Here is a 15,878-nt window from a genome sequence, read left to right as displayed (position 1 = left end):
GGATCTTCTAGGAGCTGGAACACCATGCTAGCATTCTTATGTGTATCATCTCCTCAAACTATAAGCACAATTTTTTTTTTACTATCAAGAAAGTTAATTTAAAAGGGCCTAAGTAAGCTGACTGAGGTGGCTAGGTTAGTAGTTGACAGAGCTGGGATTCCAGCATAGGTTGTATGACACAAAAACCTGTCCTTAACGTAAACTTAGGCTTATGATTTCAATGTTGCTTTTATCACTAAGCAGGAGACAAAAAGTAGGAAACTTACAATAAAAAAACAAGGCAAACAAACAAAAAAAAGGAGGGTTATCTTATTTTTTAGGTATTTGTTTGGATTTGCCAGGAAGGAGAAATCCCATTTGCTGACCTTGCTTCCCAGTTCTCCACTCATTGCCCTCCATCCAGTTATTCATTTGGATGTCTTTTTATATGGACCCGATGGTGGGACTTTCAGATATCCTGTTGACTTTCCAGCAATGCAGTGTGAATGCAGTACAGAGCCAACTACAGCCAGGCTACACTTCATTCCTTTCTTCTGTGTTGTAACATTGCCATATTTTTTAGACTGGGCAAACATCTTCTCACAGGAGTTCTGAGCAAGCCTGAAGCTGAAAGTCAACTGACTTCATCAAGTTCAAGTGAAATGCAAATGTTGGCATCTCATCTATGGGTGGTTTGGAAAATGCCTTGTTTTAAGTTTTGAAAAATGGATGAGTAGAAACTTGAACTGGGCTTTCATTTAGGAAAGTAGGCATTACTGTTGTCAGGTTTAATTTCTCTCTATCCATTTGACAGCTTGTTTCCATGCAGAGTCTTTAATCACCAATTTAGGATTACATTTTGCCCATTAGATGGATAGTATGTCCAAAAACTTTAGCAGGCATTGAAAGGCAGTCTTAATTTTATAACAGTAAAAAGCCTCCTAGATTATTTGTCTATCTATAGAGGTTTATAAAAGAAACTTTGACTTTACCCTTAAATAGATGCTATTTCGACATGATTAGCCCAATGTAAATAGATCCTTGTAGGTATGTATTGGGCTTCAAAAAAAAAAAAAACTACTCATGCTGCAATACTGGCTTACAACATCATAGAGAATTCATATAGAAGCATTTCACTATATAATTACAAGTTGATGGTTTATAATATACAGAAAATGGCTTGTTGCTTTATTATTAGATGTGATGAAATCCTGTGTTTGGAAAAGAAACTAAATGACCATTTCAGTGGATTAATGTGTAACATTCATAAACGTTCCCAGGGCTGCTTTCATAACTTGAAGACCAAGGGAAGGACCTCGACCTTTCCCTTTCACTCTGCACTGTTAATCTAGTCAGAGATGCTTTTATTGAATGAGAAAAACAATAGTTGGACATGACTATGAGGTGAGAAAATAGGGGAAAGAAAAGTATCTGGGGAATTAGGCCATGTGAGTGGTTTGACTGATGTTGATTCCAGGAGTTCAAAAGGAGAGGGAAGCTAAATAATTTGGTTGTTTCCCAACCTTGACAAATAGTTTCATTTGACAGAATGAAATAATTAAGTCTTACTAAGGAATTTTTAATATAACTAAGTGATTTGTGGACATGAAAACCACCGATGTGTAGCAGTCTCTTTGTTACAGATTTTGGTTGCTTATAAGTTCCTGATTTTAGGGGTTTTTTCCTCTGTATCTTTCTGCTCTTTCTCTAAATATTTATGAAGACTGAGGGATTATAGTGACCCTGAAATGTCATACAGTCTGGAGTATTCCCATTCCTTCAGGCAGAATTGCATCCAGGGCTCTGCTCCCATGTCCTAAATATACTGTTACTCTCTTGCTATCAACTTAGTTGTATCAACCAGCAATAAAAACTCACTTCTAAAAAATAATTTCCTGGCATGGAATAATTGGTGTTCCACAAAGATTTATTAGCAACTATTTTGCTGCGTCCTGGAAGTGAAGACAGAGAAGGCATGTTTTTCCCCTTGAATGGCTCATAGACCTGCAAATAGATAATTTTAATCAAAGATAGTTCTACAGAAGGCATAGTTCATGTGAATTGCAAAATCTGGAATGCTGGGTAGCCTTTCCAAGAGAAGTTTCTGATGCCCTGCACACTTATTTGTTTTGCGATTTTGGCCAAAGTGTCAAACCTCTTTTTCCACTAATGCTCTAATCTGCACACTTTAGAGGTTTATAGTGAGAATTACATGAGAGGATGTACTGAAAGTGCTTTGTAAACATAGTAAGAAATCCTTCCATTTAACACAGTATTTATATTCTTATATAGCACTAAGAGTTATATCTTCCCAGTTATGTTAATGCAAATGGCCTTCTGGAAGTGTAGAATATTTCTAAGACACACATTTTTCACTTGCCTCAATATTGCATCAAGCTACTTTGTTGTAAACCAAACCACGAAATTTTGTTCCAGCTCTTCCTTGCATCTTTGTATTCATCATGAAGCTGACCTTGTTTTCTCTTTGGAACAATATTATGGTTAGTTATTGAATTTTTTATTGAGGTATAATTCACACACTGTAAAATTTATTCCTTTTGCTGCACAGTTGAATGAGTTTTGACAAATGTATATCGTCATATAATTACTGCAATCAAGATATAGAACAATTCCCTCAACTTCCAAAATTCCCCTGTGTTGCTCTTCTGTAGTCAATCCATACTCCTACCTCCAACCCCTGGCAAAGTACTTGAATTTTTGACCATGTAGGGAACATAAAACGAATCACAAGTATGAGGGATGGTGTATTTTAAGAGCATGCAGACATCAGCCCTAAATGATTTAAACCATAAAATGTTCAAGCAAGAAGAGACATAAGGGATTCTTTGCCGAGGTCACAAGCTGATAGTCTATGGACTGGATCCATTCCATTGAACTGATGTCTTTGGCCTGCCTGGTGTCTTAAAAAGCATTCAAGTTTTGGGTCAATCATTTCAAATACAAATCTGGATTTCTGGCATTGCCTGAAAAATTGAAAAGTCTGGCTACACTGGGCCCACTTTTCCATGTGGCAATTATTGTCTGGGGTTTACTCTTGGTTGTCTTTTTTAAGTATCGCTTGCACTGCTATCCAGTTTACCCAAGCAAGGGATTGAGGGGAGAAAGGGAGATGTTTATGAGTCAAGTGATCAGGAGCTCCCTGGCTTTGAGATCTTGTCTATTCTGAGACACAGTCCAAAATCACCAAGAGTTAGCAAAGAAAATAAGCATGCCTTTCCTCACTGTGCCTCTCTTCATTACCCTTAAAGAAGGAAAAAATAAAACTTTAAAAGAAAATGCACTGTCAACTGAAGATCAAGAAGGAGATTATCAGGGGAAAATCCTATTATGTAATATAAAAGGACATAAAATTACACAGTGCTCTAAAAGAAGGAAAAATAGCTCATTTGTGTTCTAGTTAAGAAAAGCCCCTAATAGTCTTGTTACACTCTCTTGCTGAGGATTTTATGTTCTGAAAGGCCAGTCTTCCTGTTTCCACTTTTCCCCACCTAAATCCAATCTTCTGTAGCAGCCAGAGAGATCATTTACAAATGCAAATCAAATCATGTCAAGGGCTTCCTAAAAACTCCCCAGTTGCTCCTTATTGTTTGTTGGATAAAATCCAAATATCTTTTCATGGCCCACAGGCTCTTGCCCCCTCACTGACCTTATCTCCGACTCCCTACCCTAACTCGCTGAGCTCCCACCACATTGGCCTTCTCTCCAGTGTGTGAGGAGTCTCCTTCCATCTCCTGGAATGAACTGCGAGTCACAGTTCTGTGTGGAATGTTCGACCTCCAGGTGTTCTTGTGATTCGACCTTGGTATTGGAGTCTCTCTCAGCTCAAACCTCAGCTATTCAGAGCGGCCTTCCTTGCCCATCCAAACTGGACACAGACACCCACTCCTTCCCCCATTATTCCCTATCACATTTAGTTCCAATCTTCAGTTACTTATTTTTTATTTCCCCCTGAGAGACAGAATCTTGCCTGATTGACCGCTCTCTTCCCAGGTCATGGCCTATAGCAAGTGCTCAGTAAAAATTTGTTGAATGAATGAAAGAGTGGGTAACTTTCTCTAAGTAGCCGGGAGGAGGAAATTTTCAATCTCCTTTCTGGAAGTGAACACATAATTGAGTTATTGGAATATTAGGATGTTTTGAGAGCCGAAGAAAGGATATTTTAATTGCTGGCATTGTTTTGGATAGTCATTTAGCATTATAAAAATAAACGCATTTTTATTAAGAATTCATTTGATCCCTAGATTAATTTTATTTCTCTTCAGTATTGGCAAGAAAGGGTGTTGTTCAGTTTAGAGTTTTAACTTATGTGAATAATGGACCAGTACTTAGAAAATCTTTCTCTCTTGTTATTTAACTTTGCTTCTGCTGGTTATTTCCCTAAAATGCACAGAAGCAAAATGGCATGTAGTATTTTGGCTTGAGTCGGAGTTCTTCTCTAAGTAGACCTCTTGATTTGAAAGCCCTCCAAGCTCTGGTTGTTTTTGAGAACAGTTGGTACATACCTAATCTATTTGTGAATTGAGGCAGAATTTTATCATTATTTTTAAATCTAGTTTCCTTGGAGCTTAAGGGAAGGGTTTTATTTTCCAAAAGAAGTATTTTACATTTATTTAAAAGAAAAAAAAAAAACTTATGCTATTGCTGTTCCCCAAGTAAAATCTGTCTTAAAATCTGAGGTAAAATAAGAAAGTGATGAATAGGGTTGAAGGTCATTTTGCATGGTTTAATTCAAACACTTGTGCTGAATAGTTTGTTGGCAATTTCAGAAAATCAGATGTCTATCAGAAACAGATTTACTCCTTATATACTCCGTTCTTAGTTTGATATTCCATATCTAAAGATATTTGTGGGGACATGAAGGATTTCTGTGGCTAAAGTTAAAAATATAAATGTTGGTTTCTAGAGTTCTATCAAACAATGTAACTTATACAGAGATGGTCTTAAATGGGTCAATGTGTAAAGATTAGCAGCACAGCCTTTAAATATTATTTAATGAATTTTACACCATTTGCCAATAGATTATATGATGTTCAACGTGGAATTATGTTGAACATCATATAATATAACAAAGTCCAAACATTGAAATTGTGGACTTGCTATAGTTATGACCCTAGCAGGGATTGATAAGAATTCAAGAGTCGAGTTATAATACTTGAAGCTGTGAGCAGTTTGGATAAATTATCATGCTATCTGGTCTATAAACTCTCCAGTGTAAGTGTGTCTAGTGTGTGTGTTACAAACCCAAATGGTGATGGACCACCTGCAGCATTCTTAGTGTTTGGTACAATTGCTGTACAGTAGCATGGAGAATACAGAGACATGCTGACAGATGAGGAAAAGCACAGATAAAAGGAGTAGAAGAAGCTGCTCAGCCATCATCTTCTTCATCTCAGCTGGGTTCCCCAGCAAAGTAACTCACCTGGTGTCAGACGAATGACACACAGTGTGTTTTACAGATGGGGCCTCAGCCGAGACTCACACAGGCTTACACATTTATCTGTCACACAGATGTTTCTTCTTGTGTTTTCTAGCCAGCAAGGCAACAGCTCAGCTTTGCTGGGGGATCACCTCCAGATGTTCAACCAAAGAGAGACCCTGCCACCCCACTGAGAGTAAGCAGACAGCTCCTCCCTGCAGCTGGGGCCACTCAGCAACAGTACAAATTAGAAAAGGGTTTGCTCATACCTTCTTTGTAATGGTCACATTTGTAGTTCAAAAACACATAGAAGACAACATAGTCCAAACACTGGATTTCCTAGTAAATAGTCAGAAACTTACAAATAACAACAAGTAGCTTTTCACTTTAAAAATCTGAAATAAGTCAAACCTGGCAGGCAGGTTTTCTGTGACTTTTGTTTGCAGATCTTCTTGATGTTTATTGCTGATTTTTCCACTCCGGCAAATTTGACTGTTTAAATAAAAACAGCTTGAGTCAAATATCTAAAAAAAATAAGTGTAGGTTAACTCCCTCTGTGCATTTATATTTTGCAAACCGGTCTCCAGGAGATCCCATTTATTTCTTTTGTATTTTTTGAAACTTCACAAAGAGCATGTTTTATTCCATAAATGGTGAAAAAGTAGTAGTTATTATTCAAGTGGATACTGGCATTTGCCTCATAACCTGGGGGAAAAAAAACATGTCAAAGCTTTGTTGCTAACACTAATTAAGTTTTCAGATATTTATGAAGACAAGTGAGAGAGAAACAAGGATAAATCCTAGATTTTAGACTCTTGCCACTGGGTAATGCTGTTTACTCAGATGAGAAAAATTAGGTGATCAATACATTTGGGTGCAATGGGAATAAAGGTTATCTTTGAGCTACTTCAAGTTTCTGATGCCTGTTGGATATTTTAGATCTAAGCGATGACGTTAGGTAAGCAGCTGAGTATGCAAGTTTGGAGCTCAGGGGAGACATTGGAATTGTTTATATGAATTCAGTTGTCATTGGAATATAGCCGTTTGAGAGGAGAATGCAGGGTGGAAGGGTATAAAAAGTTCTAGGTGTCTTCTCTTCTCTGTAGATGACTCGGCTTTCACTTGGGCATGAAATTCCTTCTCTATAAAATAAGGATTTGAAGAATGTTATTAGAAAATTTCCAATTCCAACATTTTATATCTGTATGATCTCCACTCATAAGTCACAGTTTTGTGTCAAGAAGCATTTCTTTTACAAACCCGCAAGGAGTTCTGCCCTTGGAAGAGATCATTTTGCCGTCTGGCCTTCTTGTCCAGTTATCATAGCATTATCCATTCTGGCACTTTTCTCCCTCGTGTTTCCTTTAGTCTAGCAGAAGTGTAGATGAATCCAGAGGCACCGGAACAAACAGTATCGTTTCTGTGTTGTACACTGGAAATTGTTATACACACTTTCATGTATGTCGCTATGTCAGTGCGGCGGTAAATACCAAATGTGATTCATGGACTAAATGATATGATTTCTGGGCACTCCGGTGACCTCAGAAATACATTAACAGATCGGATTTTCTGTTAAAGGTTTTCTGTTAAAATGTACCTATGATTTATTCTGTAACCACTCAGCATTTTGTCAGTATTAAAGATTTTCTTTGACGTATTTGCTATCTGTAGGAAATTATATTTCAGTAAATTCACATATATCTTGTCTGGTCTTTGACTGCACCACTGTTAGTAATATCAATCTCTTACTTTCAAAGATGCTATGATTTTGTCATGTTTTCTTTTCTAAAATGCTTCATCCTGACTGCACCTGTTAATATCCTATTTCAAGTGCCACTGGATTTGGTATTTATGCAGTCATTATTGACTTTAACGAGAGAGATTTCAGTCAAATAGTGTGGATGAAAGCCTAGTTGGCGAGAACTCTAAAGAGAATGAGACAAGAGAAATGAAGACAATGAAGAGAAATAACTCAAGAAGTTTTACTGTGAAGGAAGGTACATAATGGGTTTGGGGTTGGGGGTGGTCAAGGGAGGTTTCATTTAAAATGGATGATAAGACTGAAGGTGTCCAAGTGAAAGTACTGCAGCAGAGAATGGAAATGAGTGATAGAGGACAGAGTGGATAACTGCAGGAATGGATAGGACCCAGGGCATTAGGCTGAGGGGTTGACTAAGATAGGGCTGCAGACCTTTCTTTCACTGTAACAGGAGGAAGAGTGAGTGGGGAGGCTTGGTAGAAGAATGTTGAGTTTCTCTAGTGACGCTTCTATTTGCTCACCAAAATAAGAAGCAAAGGTAGCAGGAGTGAGGAAGAGGTCTGGATATTAGAGGTTTGAGGAGAGAGGAAGTAATTTGAAATAGTCATTGAAAGAGTGGGAGAAAATTAACTAGAGAAATGTACTAGGATTTCCAGGCAGCACTGAGGGTCCATTTGAGGGTTATGATCACAAATTTGAAGAAAAACACTCAGCATGACTGTAATTTGTTTATTTGTTTCCTAGCTTATTCAGCTGCTTGGGTTTGGCAGGGATTTAGTATTAACCAAGGTTAGAAGTCTTACTTATACAGTAAAATCCATATTGAAAAGGGCAGGGGAGTTGAAGATAATAAGTGAATGATTTTTATCGATGGAGAATGGAACCTAGTCCCTCAAGGAAGGAAGTCGGGGAACGAGGGCGGTGGCGGTGATGGGCAGTGAGAATGTGGTAGGCTCGGGAGCTTGGAAGACCCTCCAGCGGTGAGGAATGATTGGGGTCAGAATATTCTGAGGGTGAGCCAGAAGAAAGAAATGATGTTTGAAATTGAGGTTTAGGAGAGTGTACAGTTACCAGCGAAGACCAGGTCATTGGGAGCTGAGGTAGGGTGGAGGACAAGACCATTGGAGGTTAGGAGGTCAAGGCAGTGAGAGGCCACGCTGGAACTGAAGCTGAGGAGAGAAATAGCAACAGGAACGTCTTTTTACTTAGCGGGTGGCATCTGTAACTTCCTCTTGGTTATTAAATACTCCCTGTAGTCAAACATCCAGAAGCCGGATAAGATGCAGAGTCACCCACAGGAAGCAGGAACTTTTTTTTTTTTTTTTGCTGTACGAGGGCCTCTCACTGTTGTGGCCTCTCCCGTTGCGGAGCACAGGCTCCAGAGGCGCAGGCTCAGCGGCCATGGCTCACAGGCCCAGCCGCTCCGCGGCATGTGGGATCCTCCCGGACCAGGGTACGAACCCGTGTCCCCTGCATCGGCAGGCGGACTCTGAACCACTGAGCCACCAGGGAAGCCCAGCAGGAACTTTTGACGTGGCATTTCCTGGACACTGGTCATGTGCTCTCTGGCTGACCTTTCATGAATGGCCTTTAGTTCCTGTCCTGTGGCCACACATCCCATAGAGTTTTTTTTCTTTTGCCCTCACAGAGGCTCTTATGGGCAGGATTGTTTGACCACCTTGTGGAGGCGTCTCTGACCCACCGGTATCCTTGTCCCATCAGCTCTGATGAGCTATAGCTCCCGTGAACGTTTCCAGCGAAGCTTTGGTAGCAAGAGGGGGACTTTCTACAGCTCAGTACATCCATCCGTAAGATGAATTGCAGCAGTCTTCTGGCAGATAGTCTTTCTGAGGGGCTCTTGCAGCCTCCTTCACCTGACTAGTACTTTTTCTAAGTAAATCTCTTCTCCCCACAAAATCCTCTAACCTGCTCTTGTATGTCATCCTAGGTTAGTGATGGAGGTCAAAGTTGCAGGCCTGGCTGATGACCTCTCTGTCTCTCTCTTTCTTTCTCTCTCTCTCTCTTTCTCTGTCTCTCTCTCTCTCTCTGAAAAAATGAGTGGGTGTTTGTCACCGAATGTTCTTATCTCTGGTGTCCCAGCTAAAACTGGAGCTTTTCAATTAAAACCCTGCTCGTTTTCTGTGGTGTTAGATGTTTTTTTTCCCTAGCCAATTAAATGGAATTTTACAATTGTGTAGCCAGAGTCCAGGAATATTACATTGTCTCTTTCCTCCAAAATCTCAGCAGTGTTCAAGTTATTATGTATTTAAGACAAGAAGAGCTGATAAGTGTTCACGATTGGTACAAAAGTCCTGCAGATAGTTTCCTAAAAAGTACCTAAAAACATTTAAAGCATGGTGGGATGAATGTTCTCCTTATACTAACTGTCCAGGAACAATAGACGTTAGATTGTAGGCACGAAGGAAATTAATATTTAAGTTTACCTTCTTCGTTTTGATATGAGTTTTGATTGGTATGTATTCTCTTCGCTTGATCATGTCTAGTTTAGGATAAGTGATGTTTAGGTCTTATATATGGTTTATCCTAAGGTATATTTTATTTCTCTAGAAGCTTATTCACAACCCAAATATATTATAAACTGTGCTACCCTCTCCAAAATCGTCTTCCAGCTTTCTCTCCCTGTCTTCCTGTGCTCAAACCCCACTGGCCTTTCAATGGCTCAAACGCATGGGGCTCCTCTTTCAATCCACACACTGTGCCTTCTGCCAGAAGTGCTCCTGATTTCCACTCCTTACACACACCCAACGACTCCTGTCCATCCTTCATCTTTCATGTCTCAGCCTAAACGTAGACCTTCCTCAGTGAAACCTTCCTTCATACTCCACACTTCCCCTCCTATACCAACTAGTGTGTTGTTTTCTTTTAAGACCCTGTGTTTCTGTTTTTTTTTCATTTACCACACTTGAAAAGGAGAACAAATTTATGTATCCATTTGGTGCCTTTCTAACACTCTAAACTATAAGCTCCATGAGGGCAGGGCAGTGGCTGTTTTCCCAGTGCCTAGCAGGGTGTCTTGAACATAGTTGGCACTCAGTAAATATTTGTTGAACAAATGAATGAAAACTCCCAGGATAATTCTACTACAGTGAAATTGAAAGGCTTTGTCAGCATATGCAGGGCATTGGAGGAATGATCTGAGAGGTTAGAGACACCCTGCAAAGTTTGAGTTCTTATGTATTCTAACTCTACAGTATGTGTTTAGTTTTAAAAACATAGTTAGGTGTGAGTGGGAGGTAAATTTGAATTTTTCATAGAAAAATCTGTATTCATGATTTTTGTGGTGGTTTTCTAACCGTGCTGCTCATTATAATAATTGATGTGTTGCTTACATGGGCACTGACTCAGCAGAAAATTCTAACCACTCTTGAAAACGCAGTTCAAGATCTGCAGATGATCAGTCAATAGGGTCCTTGTCAAATAAAACAAAAAGCCTACACGAGATGGAATCATCTTGAGAATTTTTCCCCATATACTGAGCTTTTATACTATGGCATTTTGCTATTGTTTAAGATAGGTGTGTTGTCAATTATTTTTTTTAATGATAATTCATACACTTCTGAAGATTAAGTATGATTTAATTTACAAGATAAAAGGTCTAAATATTAATTTTCAAATTAAAAAGAATTCCTTGTCTCTCTCCTGTTATTTAATTTACATTTGGATATGTTTATAAAACATTTTTAATGCTGTCAATTTTTTTTTTAATTCCACATCTTTTTAAAGTTCAGGATTTCAAAATCAGTATATCCATGTTTTAGAAGTATATATGAAGGTCTTTTATCATTTGACCATTTAGGTATAGGAAAATTAATAGGCAAGAAGAACTCTTAGCATTTGTGCTTCTGCCTTTTACAGTGGTTGCCATTTGTTGGAAAATGAGATTGTGAAAGTTTTGTGGTTTCCATAGAAAAAGTTTATTATTTACTTTTATCCAAAAGAGTGATGTAGCTTCAAAAACCACTTAAAGACTTCATTCCCTGTCTAGGACACCAATACAATATGGAATTGATGGGACTGCTTCAGATTTAGTACTACTGAGGAAGTTTGTTGCATACAAATTCATTCTGAAAGGAATGTTCAGAGATTAGACATCAGAGTGTACTGAAGTAGAGTCATAAGAAATCAAAGTGTTTATTGCTGCTCTGTTACCACCAAGAACTATTGAATTTTGAACCCCTGAACACTCTCTTCTAGCTGCTTTCGAAATCTATTGAACAACTGAAGCAACCAGGCAGTCACCTCGAGGAAGCGGAGGAAGAGCTTCAGGGGGACCAGGCGATGCAGGAAGACAGAGCGCCCTCTAGTGGCAACAGCACTAGGAGTGACAGCAGTGCTTGTGTGGATGACGCATTGGGACAAGTTGGGGCTGTGAAGGTCAAGGAGGAACCAGTGGACAGTGATGAAGATGCTCAGATCCAGGAAATGGAATCTGGGGAGCAGGCTGCTTTTATGCAACAGGTAATAGGCAAAGATTTAGCTCCAGGATTTGTAATTAAAGTCATTATCTGAATATGAAATGCATTGCAGGCTTTGGTAAATGGATATAATTTCCTATCCTATTATATCTCTGAATGATTTGACTTTAGTGTTTAAGGATTCTAATGCAGATATATCTATATATAGATCTTTCTATATACTGATCTCTATATAGATATCAAGGTTTCATTGAAACTCTACTGGTAAGGAAATACCTGTTACACTAAAATTATACTACATCAGTATCCGAGTAATAGGGTTTTAATTCATCCCAAAGCCTGCCCCACCAGTTACTTCTAAGGAAAACGAAATCACTGTTGTTTTTAGTTTATCTGTTGAGATCAGTGACTGCTGGATATAGTTTCCCAGTCTGGTCAATGAAACATTCTATTAGTTCTTGATTTTTTTGATATGCAGAATTCAATTTTCACATTGTTGTACATAATGTATCATACTACAGTCTTGAACCCTGTTAAAGGTAGTCAGCCCTTCCTTCCTCTCTCTTTTTTTGTTAAGTGAAATGTTCTGGTTACTATGCCAGTAGTCCTAGGTTATTGTATAGATTGCAACTGAAAATTTTAGGAATAGAGGTGGTTTTAAATATATAGATGCAAAGTACAGCACAGCACTATTTTAAATATTACATTATGTCTCACCTAGTACTGCTCATTTCATTTTTATCCTGTGTTATTTGATGACATTGTTTATTGAAAAAGATCAAATGAAGCAGATGCAAATGTTGGCAAGAAGTAATGTGCAGCATTATGGTCCAATCAGATACTGTATTGTATCTACAGTTGTGGAAAACATAGTAACGGTGTGATTATTATCTGATATGAAGTCAAAATCGTGTTTAAAAGAAGAAGGTGTATCATGTTTGATAATCATTGTCACTAGGATCTCTTTAATATAATTCCATAATGACATGGCATATACCATACCATTTTGGCAAATAAAAAATTAGGAAAGTTAGGTTTAACAAAAGAATCTACTTGTACATAATGCACCTTCAGAAGGACTATGTCCTTTGATGTTATGAAATGCAAACAACTTTGAAGGCAACAGTAGACTGTTTATTTAAGTCAGTTCTTTGTCAGGTTCCTGCTGTTCTACAGAAAACTGATTCTATGAGGCCGAACAGGAAATGCCTTGTGGAAACAGGAAGTCCAAGTGATTCATGTACTGAGGAATGTAGGGAAAAAAAAAAAAAACGGAGGATAGTGTTTTACTCTCTCTGTTTTTAAAGGGCACTCTATGAATTGATTTATTGTCTAAGAAAATAACACCACAAGTAGGGAAATTGTTAAGGAAGCTTTTCACTGGAACATTTCCTTCATACTCCCTTTTGATATGTTTACCTTGTTTTATAGGTTTACTTTTGTTAAGCTAGTTAAAGATTCGTTGTATTAAGACCCCTTTAATATGGATAATCCAAATTGACCTAGAATCTTTGTGAGGTTTTTTTCTATTAAAATATTTATATTTCTAAATCCAAGGCATTTTAAGGTGTAGTATCCTGTTTCAAAGGAGATATAGCAGTTTTGCCAAATGTAGACCTTGTACAACTGTATGTTACTGGCACGTGTTGTTTACATTTTGCTGTGACATTTTAAAATATTTCTTAAAAAAGCTTACTGCTAAAGATACATTATCCTTTTTTAAAAAGTCTCCATTCAAATTAAATTAACATAACTAGAAGTTAGAAAGTTTAAAACATTTCCATATAATGAAAGTCCTGATAATTTGACAAATAGCTGTAATAGGCAACACTTCCTACTACCAACATATTTTGGTTAGTATATTCCTTCAGATTAAAATGACTTTTTGTCAGTTGTTTTGCATTAAAAATATGACATTCCTAAGATAAAATTGTTTATTTTTCCCATCTCATAAATATACATTTTCTTTAAAGTCTTTTTTCAATCTCATAAAAAAGGGATAGTGCATCTTTTAAAATACATTTTATTTGGGGAGGAACATGTGGCTGAGCAGGCTTTTGTATAATATTACTGCAAAGATATGTAATCACAAACAAAAAAAAAACCCTATTTTTTATAATGTCATTTGAGAGAGCTTCATCAGTACAGTTGGTGGACGTTAATTGTTTGAATTTGATAGTCTTTGAATTTAATCAAGAAACTACCTGGAACCAGTGAAAAGGAAAGCTGGACTTAAATAATCTTAGAGCTAATTGATAAATGTCTCTTTTAAAATCTACTGTATTTATTATAATTTACACCCTTGAAGGTGATCTCTTGTTTTGTGTTGTAAATATATTGTTTGTATGTTTCTCTTCTTGCCTTCTGTTATAAGTCTCTTCCTTTCTCAAATAAAGTTTTTTTTAAAAGATCCCCTTTCATACATATGGCTTTGTGTAAACTTGATATATTTAATCGAATTTGAAGCTCATGCACTAGGTCTCATATACCAAAATATATTGCCATTCTTTGTTGAAACAAGAAAATAAAGATCTTTCGAGCAGTTACTTCTAATGCCATTAAAAATAATAAATTCAGCAATAGTGACTTTAACCTGTTTACATCAGCCATTGTCACATAGCAAACACATGTAAAATTTGTTGCAGTTTTATTTTCCCCGCGTGGCCTTTTTCATATGTTATCATCTTTGATGTCAACTTCTAAATATAAAATTTTATATAAATAGATATCAGTTCCTAACTTTGCTCAACTTAAAAAATTATTTTTAAAAAGGTTAATATAATCCCTTGAATATGTCAAGCACTCAATAAAATATTAAAATGAATAATTTTCTGTGTATCATAATAGTTATATCTATTACAGTAAGGACCTGACCTACAAGTATAAAGTGACAGTACATAAATTTAAAGAGAAAAGAGTAATTAAATGACCTCCCCTTATATGGAAACAATTATTATAATAGTAGTGTGAAGAATAAGGAGCCTGACTCAAGTGAAGGGAACCGGACCATATACATCCAAGGGTTCCTTTTCCTTTTCTGGTCAGTTGCAAGCAAAACTTACTAGTCAGTACTTCATAATGTGTTACTGTGTATTTGGTTCAATAGGTTAAAAATATTTGTTTTATATTCTTTGATTCTCTTTAAACTTCAATAGTGTCACACGAGGTAAAGCTACTCTAATTCTGGAGCTAATATCATTGAGTATTATGAAATGGATTATCATTCCATAGTGCTGTAAACTAGATAATTTGGTCAGAATTGTGGAAATACCATTGATGCTAGTCATAATTTCCTGAAAATTGCCTTTGGACGGTAAAATTACAAAATTAACTTGGTACTAGAGATCCTCAAAAAAGAGTTGGAAGAATCAATTAGATAATGATTTTATACTGTGTGTCTGATTTCCAAAATGTACAGGGACTGATAACTGCATCAATATTAGAAACTTCTTCTTCAGAAAAATAGTTTTTGCCAGGACCTGAAATGAATAACCATTAGATTTCCTCTTCTGATAGTCAAGAGCTGCCTTCTCCCTGGTGAAGGTGGCTGCTGAAATGGAGACTGCTACTTTTCATAGTTCTAAGAAAGACAGTTTTTAAGAAATTTTTATGTTGCTTCATACTTCTCTTTTTCTAAAGTATGTTAAAAAGGAATTCAGACGCTAAACATTTTCTTGAAGCCTGGTACTCAACGGATATATAGGAGGACAACAGCATTTTTTTTAATTTGGCATTCCTTTGTGATTTTTTTTCCACTAATGGAAATATACAATTGTGGGTGTATAATTATGGGTGAACAATGATAAATAATCCAGGTGTACAAATTATAAGCATTTATAATCAGGGACTTAGAGATACTAGAGAAGGAGTTTGAGAGGTAGATTACCATCCCCTTTATTATTGATCATTCCTCCAACTGGATTTTAAAGGGAAGGTAAGGGGTGGGTGTGTGCAGGCAATCAAAGAAGTCAGGCAAATGAAGCAAGATATTGGGAGTGTGACTTTACAGAACTAATCTATCTAGGTTTTAAAAGGTCTCTATTCTCATTTAAAGTAACTTCTTTAAGGCTTATAAACTGTAGGGTGTAGAAAATGCAACTTTGGGGGACCATCTTGATTTACAAAAAGACTTTTAACTATTGCAAATATGTAATGTACTAGGTATTGTTATAAGCACTTTACATCTTTTAAAGCATTAGTCCTCACAACAACCTTACAGGGTAGATATTATTGTCTCATTGTAGAGATGAGGGCGCTGGGGCCCAGA

At 37.1% G+C, this 15,878-nt stretch overlaps 1 protein-coding gene across 15 annotated transcripts in view; it reads left to right on the top strand.

Moving 5' to 3' along the window:
• The window catches only part of HDAC9 (histone deacetylase 9), a 581,469-nt gene that overhangs the window by 175,137 nt on the left and 390,454 nt on the right, over positions 1–15,878 (top strand). For 12 of the 15 annotated variants that reach the window (XM_067746208.1, XM_067746213.1, XM_067746214.1 and 9 more), the window contains one exon: positions 11,391–14,021. In XM_067746208.1, the coding sequence (XP_067602309.1) occupies positions 11,391–11,705 (315 nt within the window). In that variant the 3' untranslated portion in view covers positions 11,706–14,021. Of the gene's footprint in view, positions 1–5,531; positions 5,613–11,390; positions 14,022–15,878 lie in introns of those variants that run through there. The other 3 variants (XM_067746202.1, XM_067746201.1, XM_067746216.1) reach the window with 2 other exon arrangements.

The sequence above is a fragment of the Pseudorca crassidens genome, chromosome 8 (assembly GCF_039906515.1).
Source record: "Pseudorca crassidens isolate mPseCra1 chromosome 8, mPseCra1.hap1, whole genome shotgun sequence".
NCBI lineage: Eukaryota > Metazoa > Chordata > Mammalia > Artiodactyla > Delphinidae > Pseudorca > Pseudorca crassidens.
This window is presented reverse-complemented; position numbering and strand designations above follow the sequence as displayed.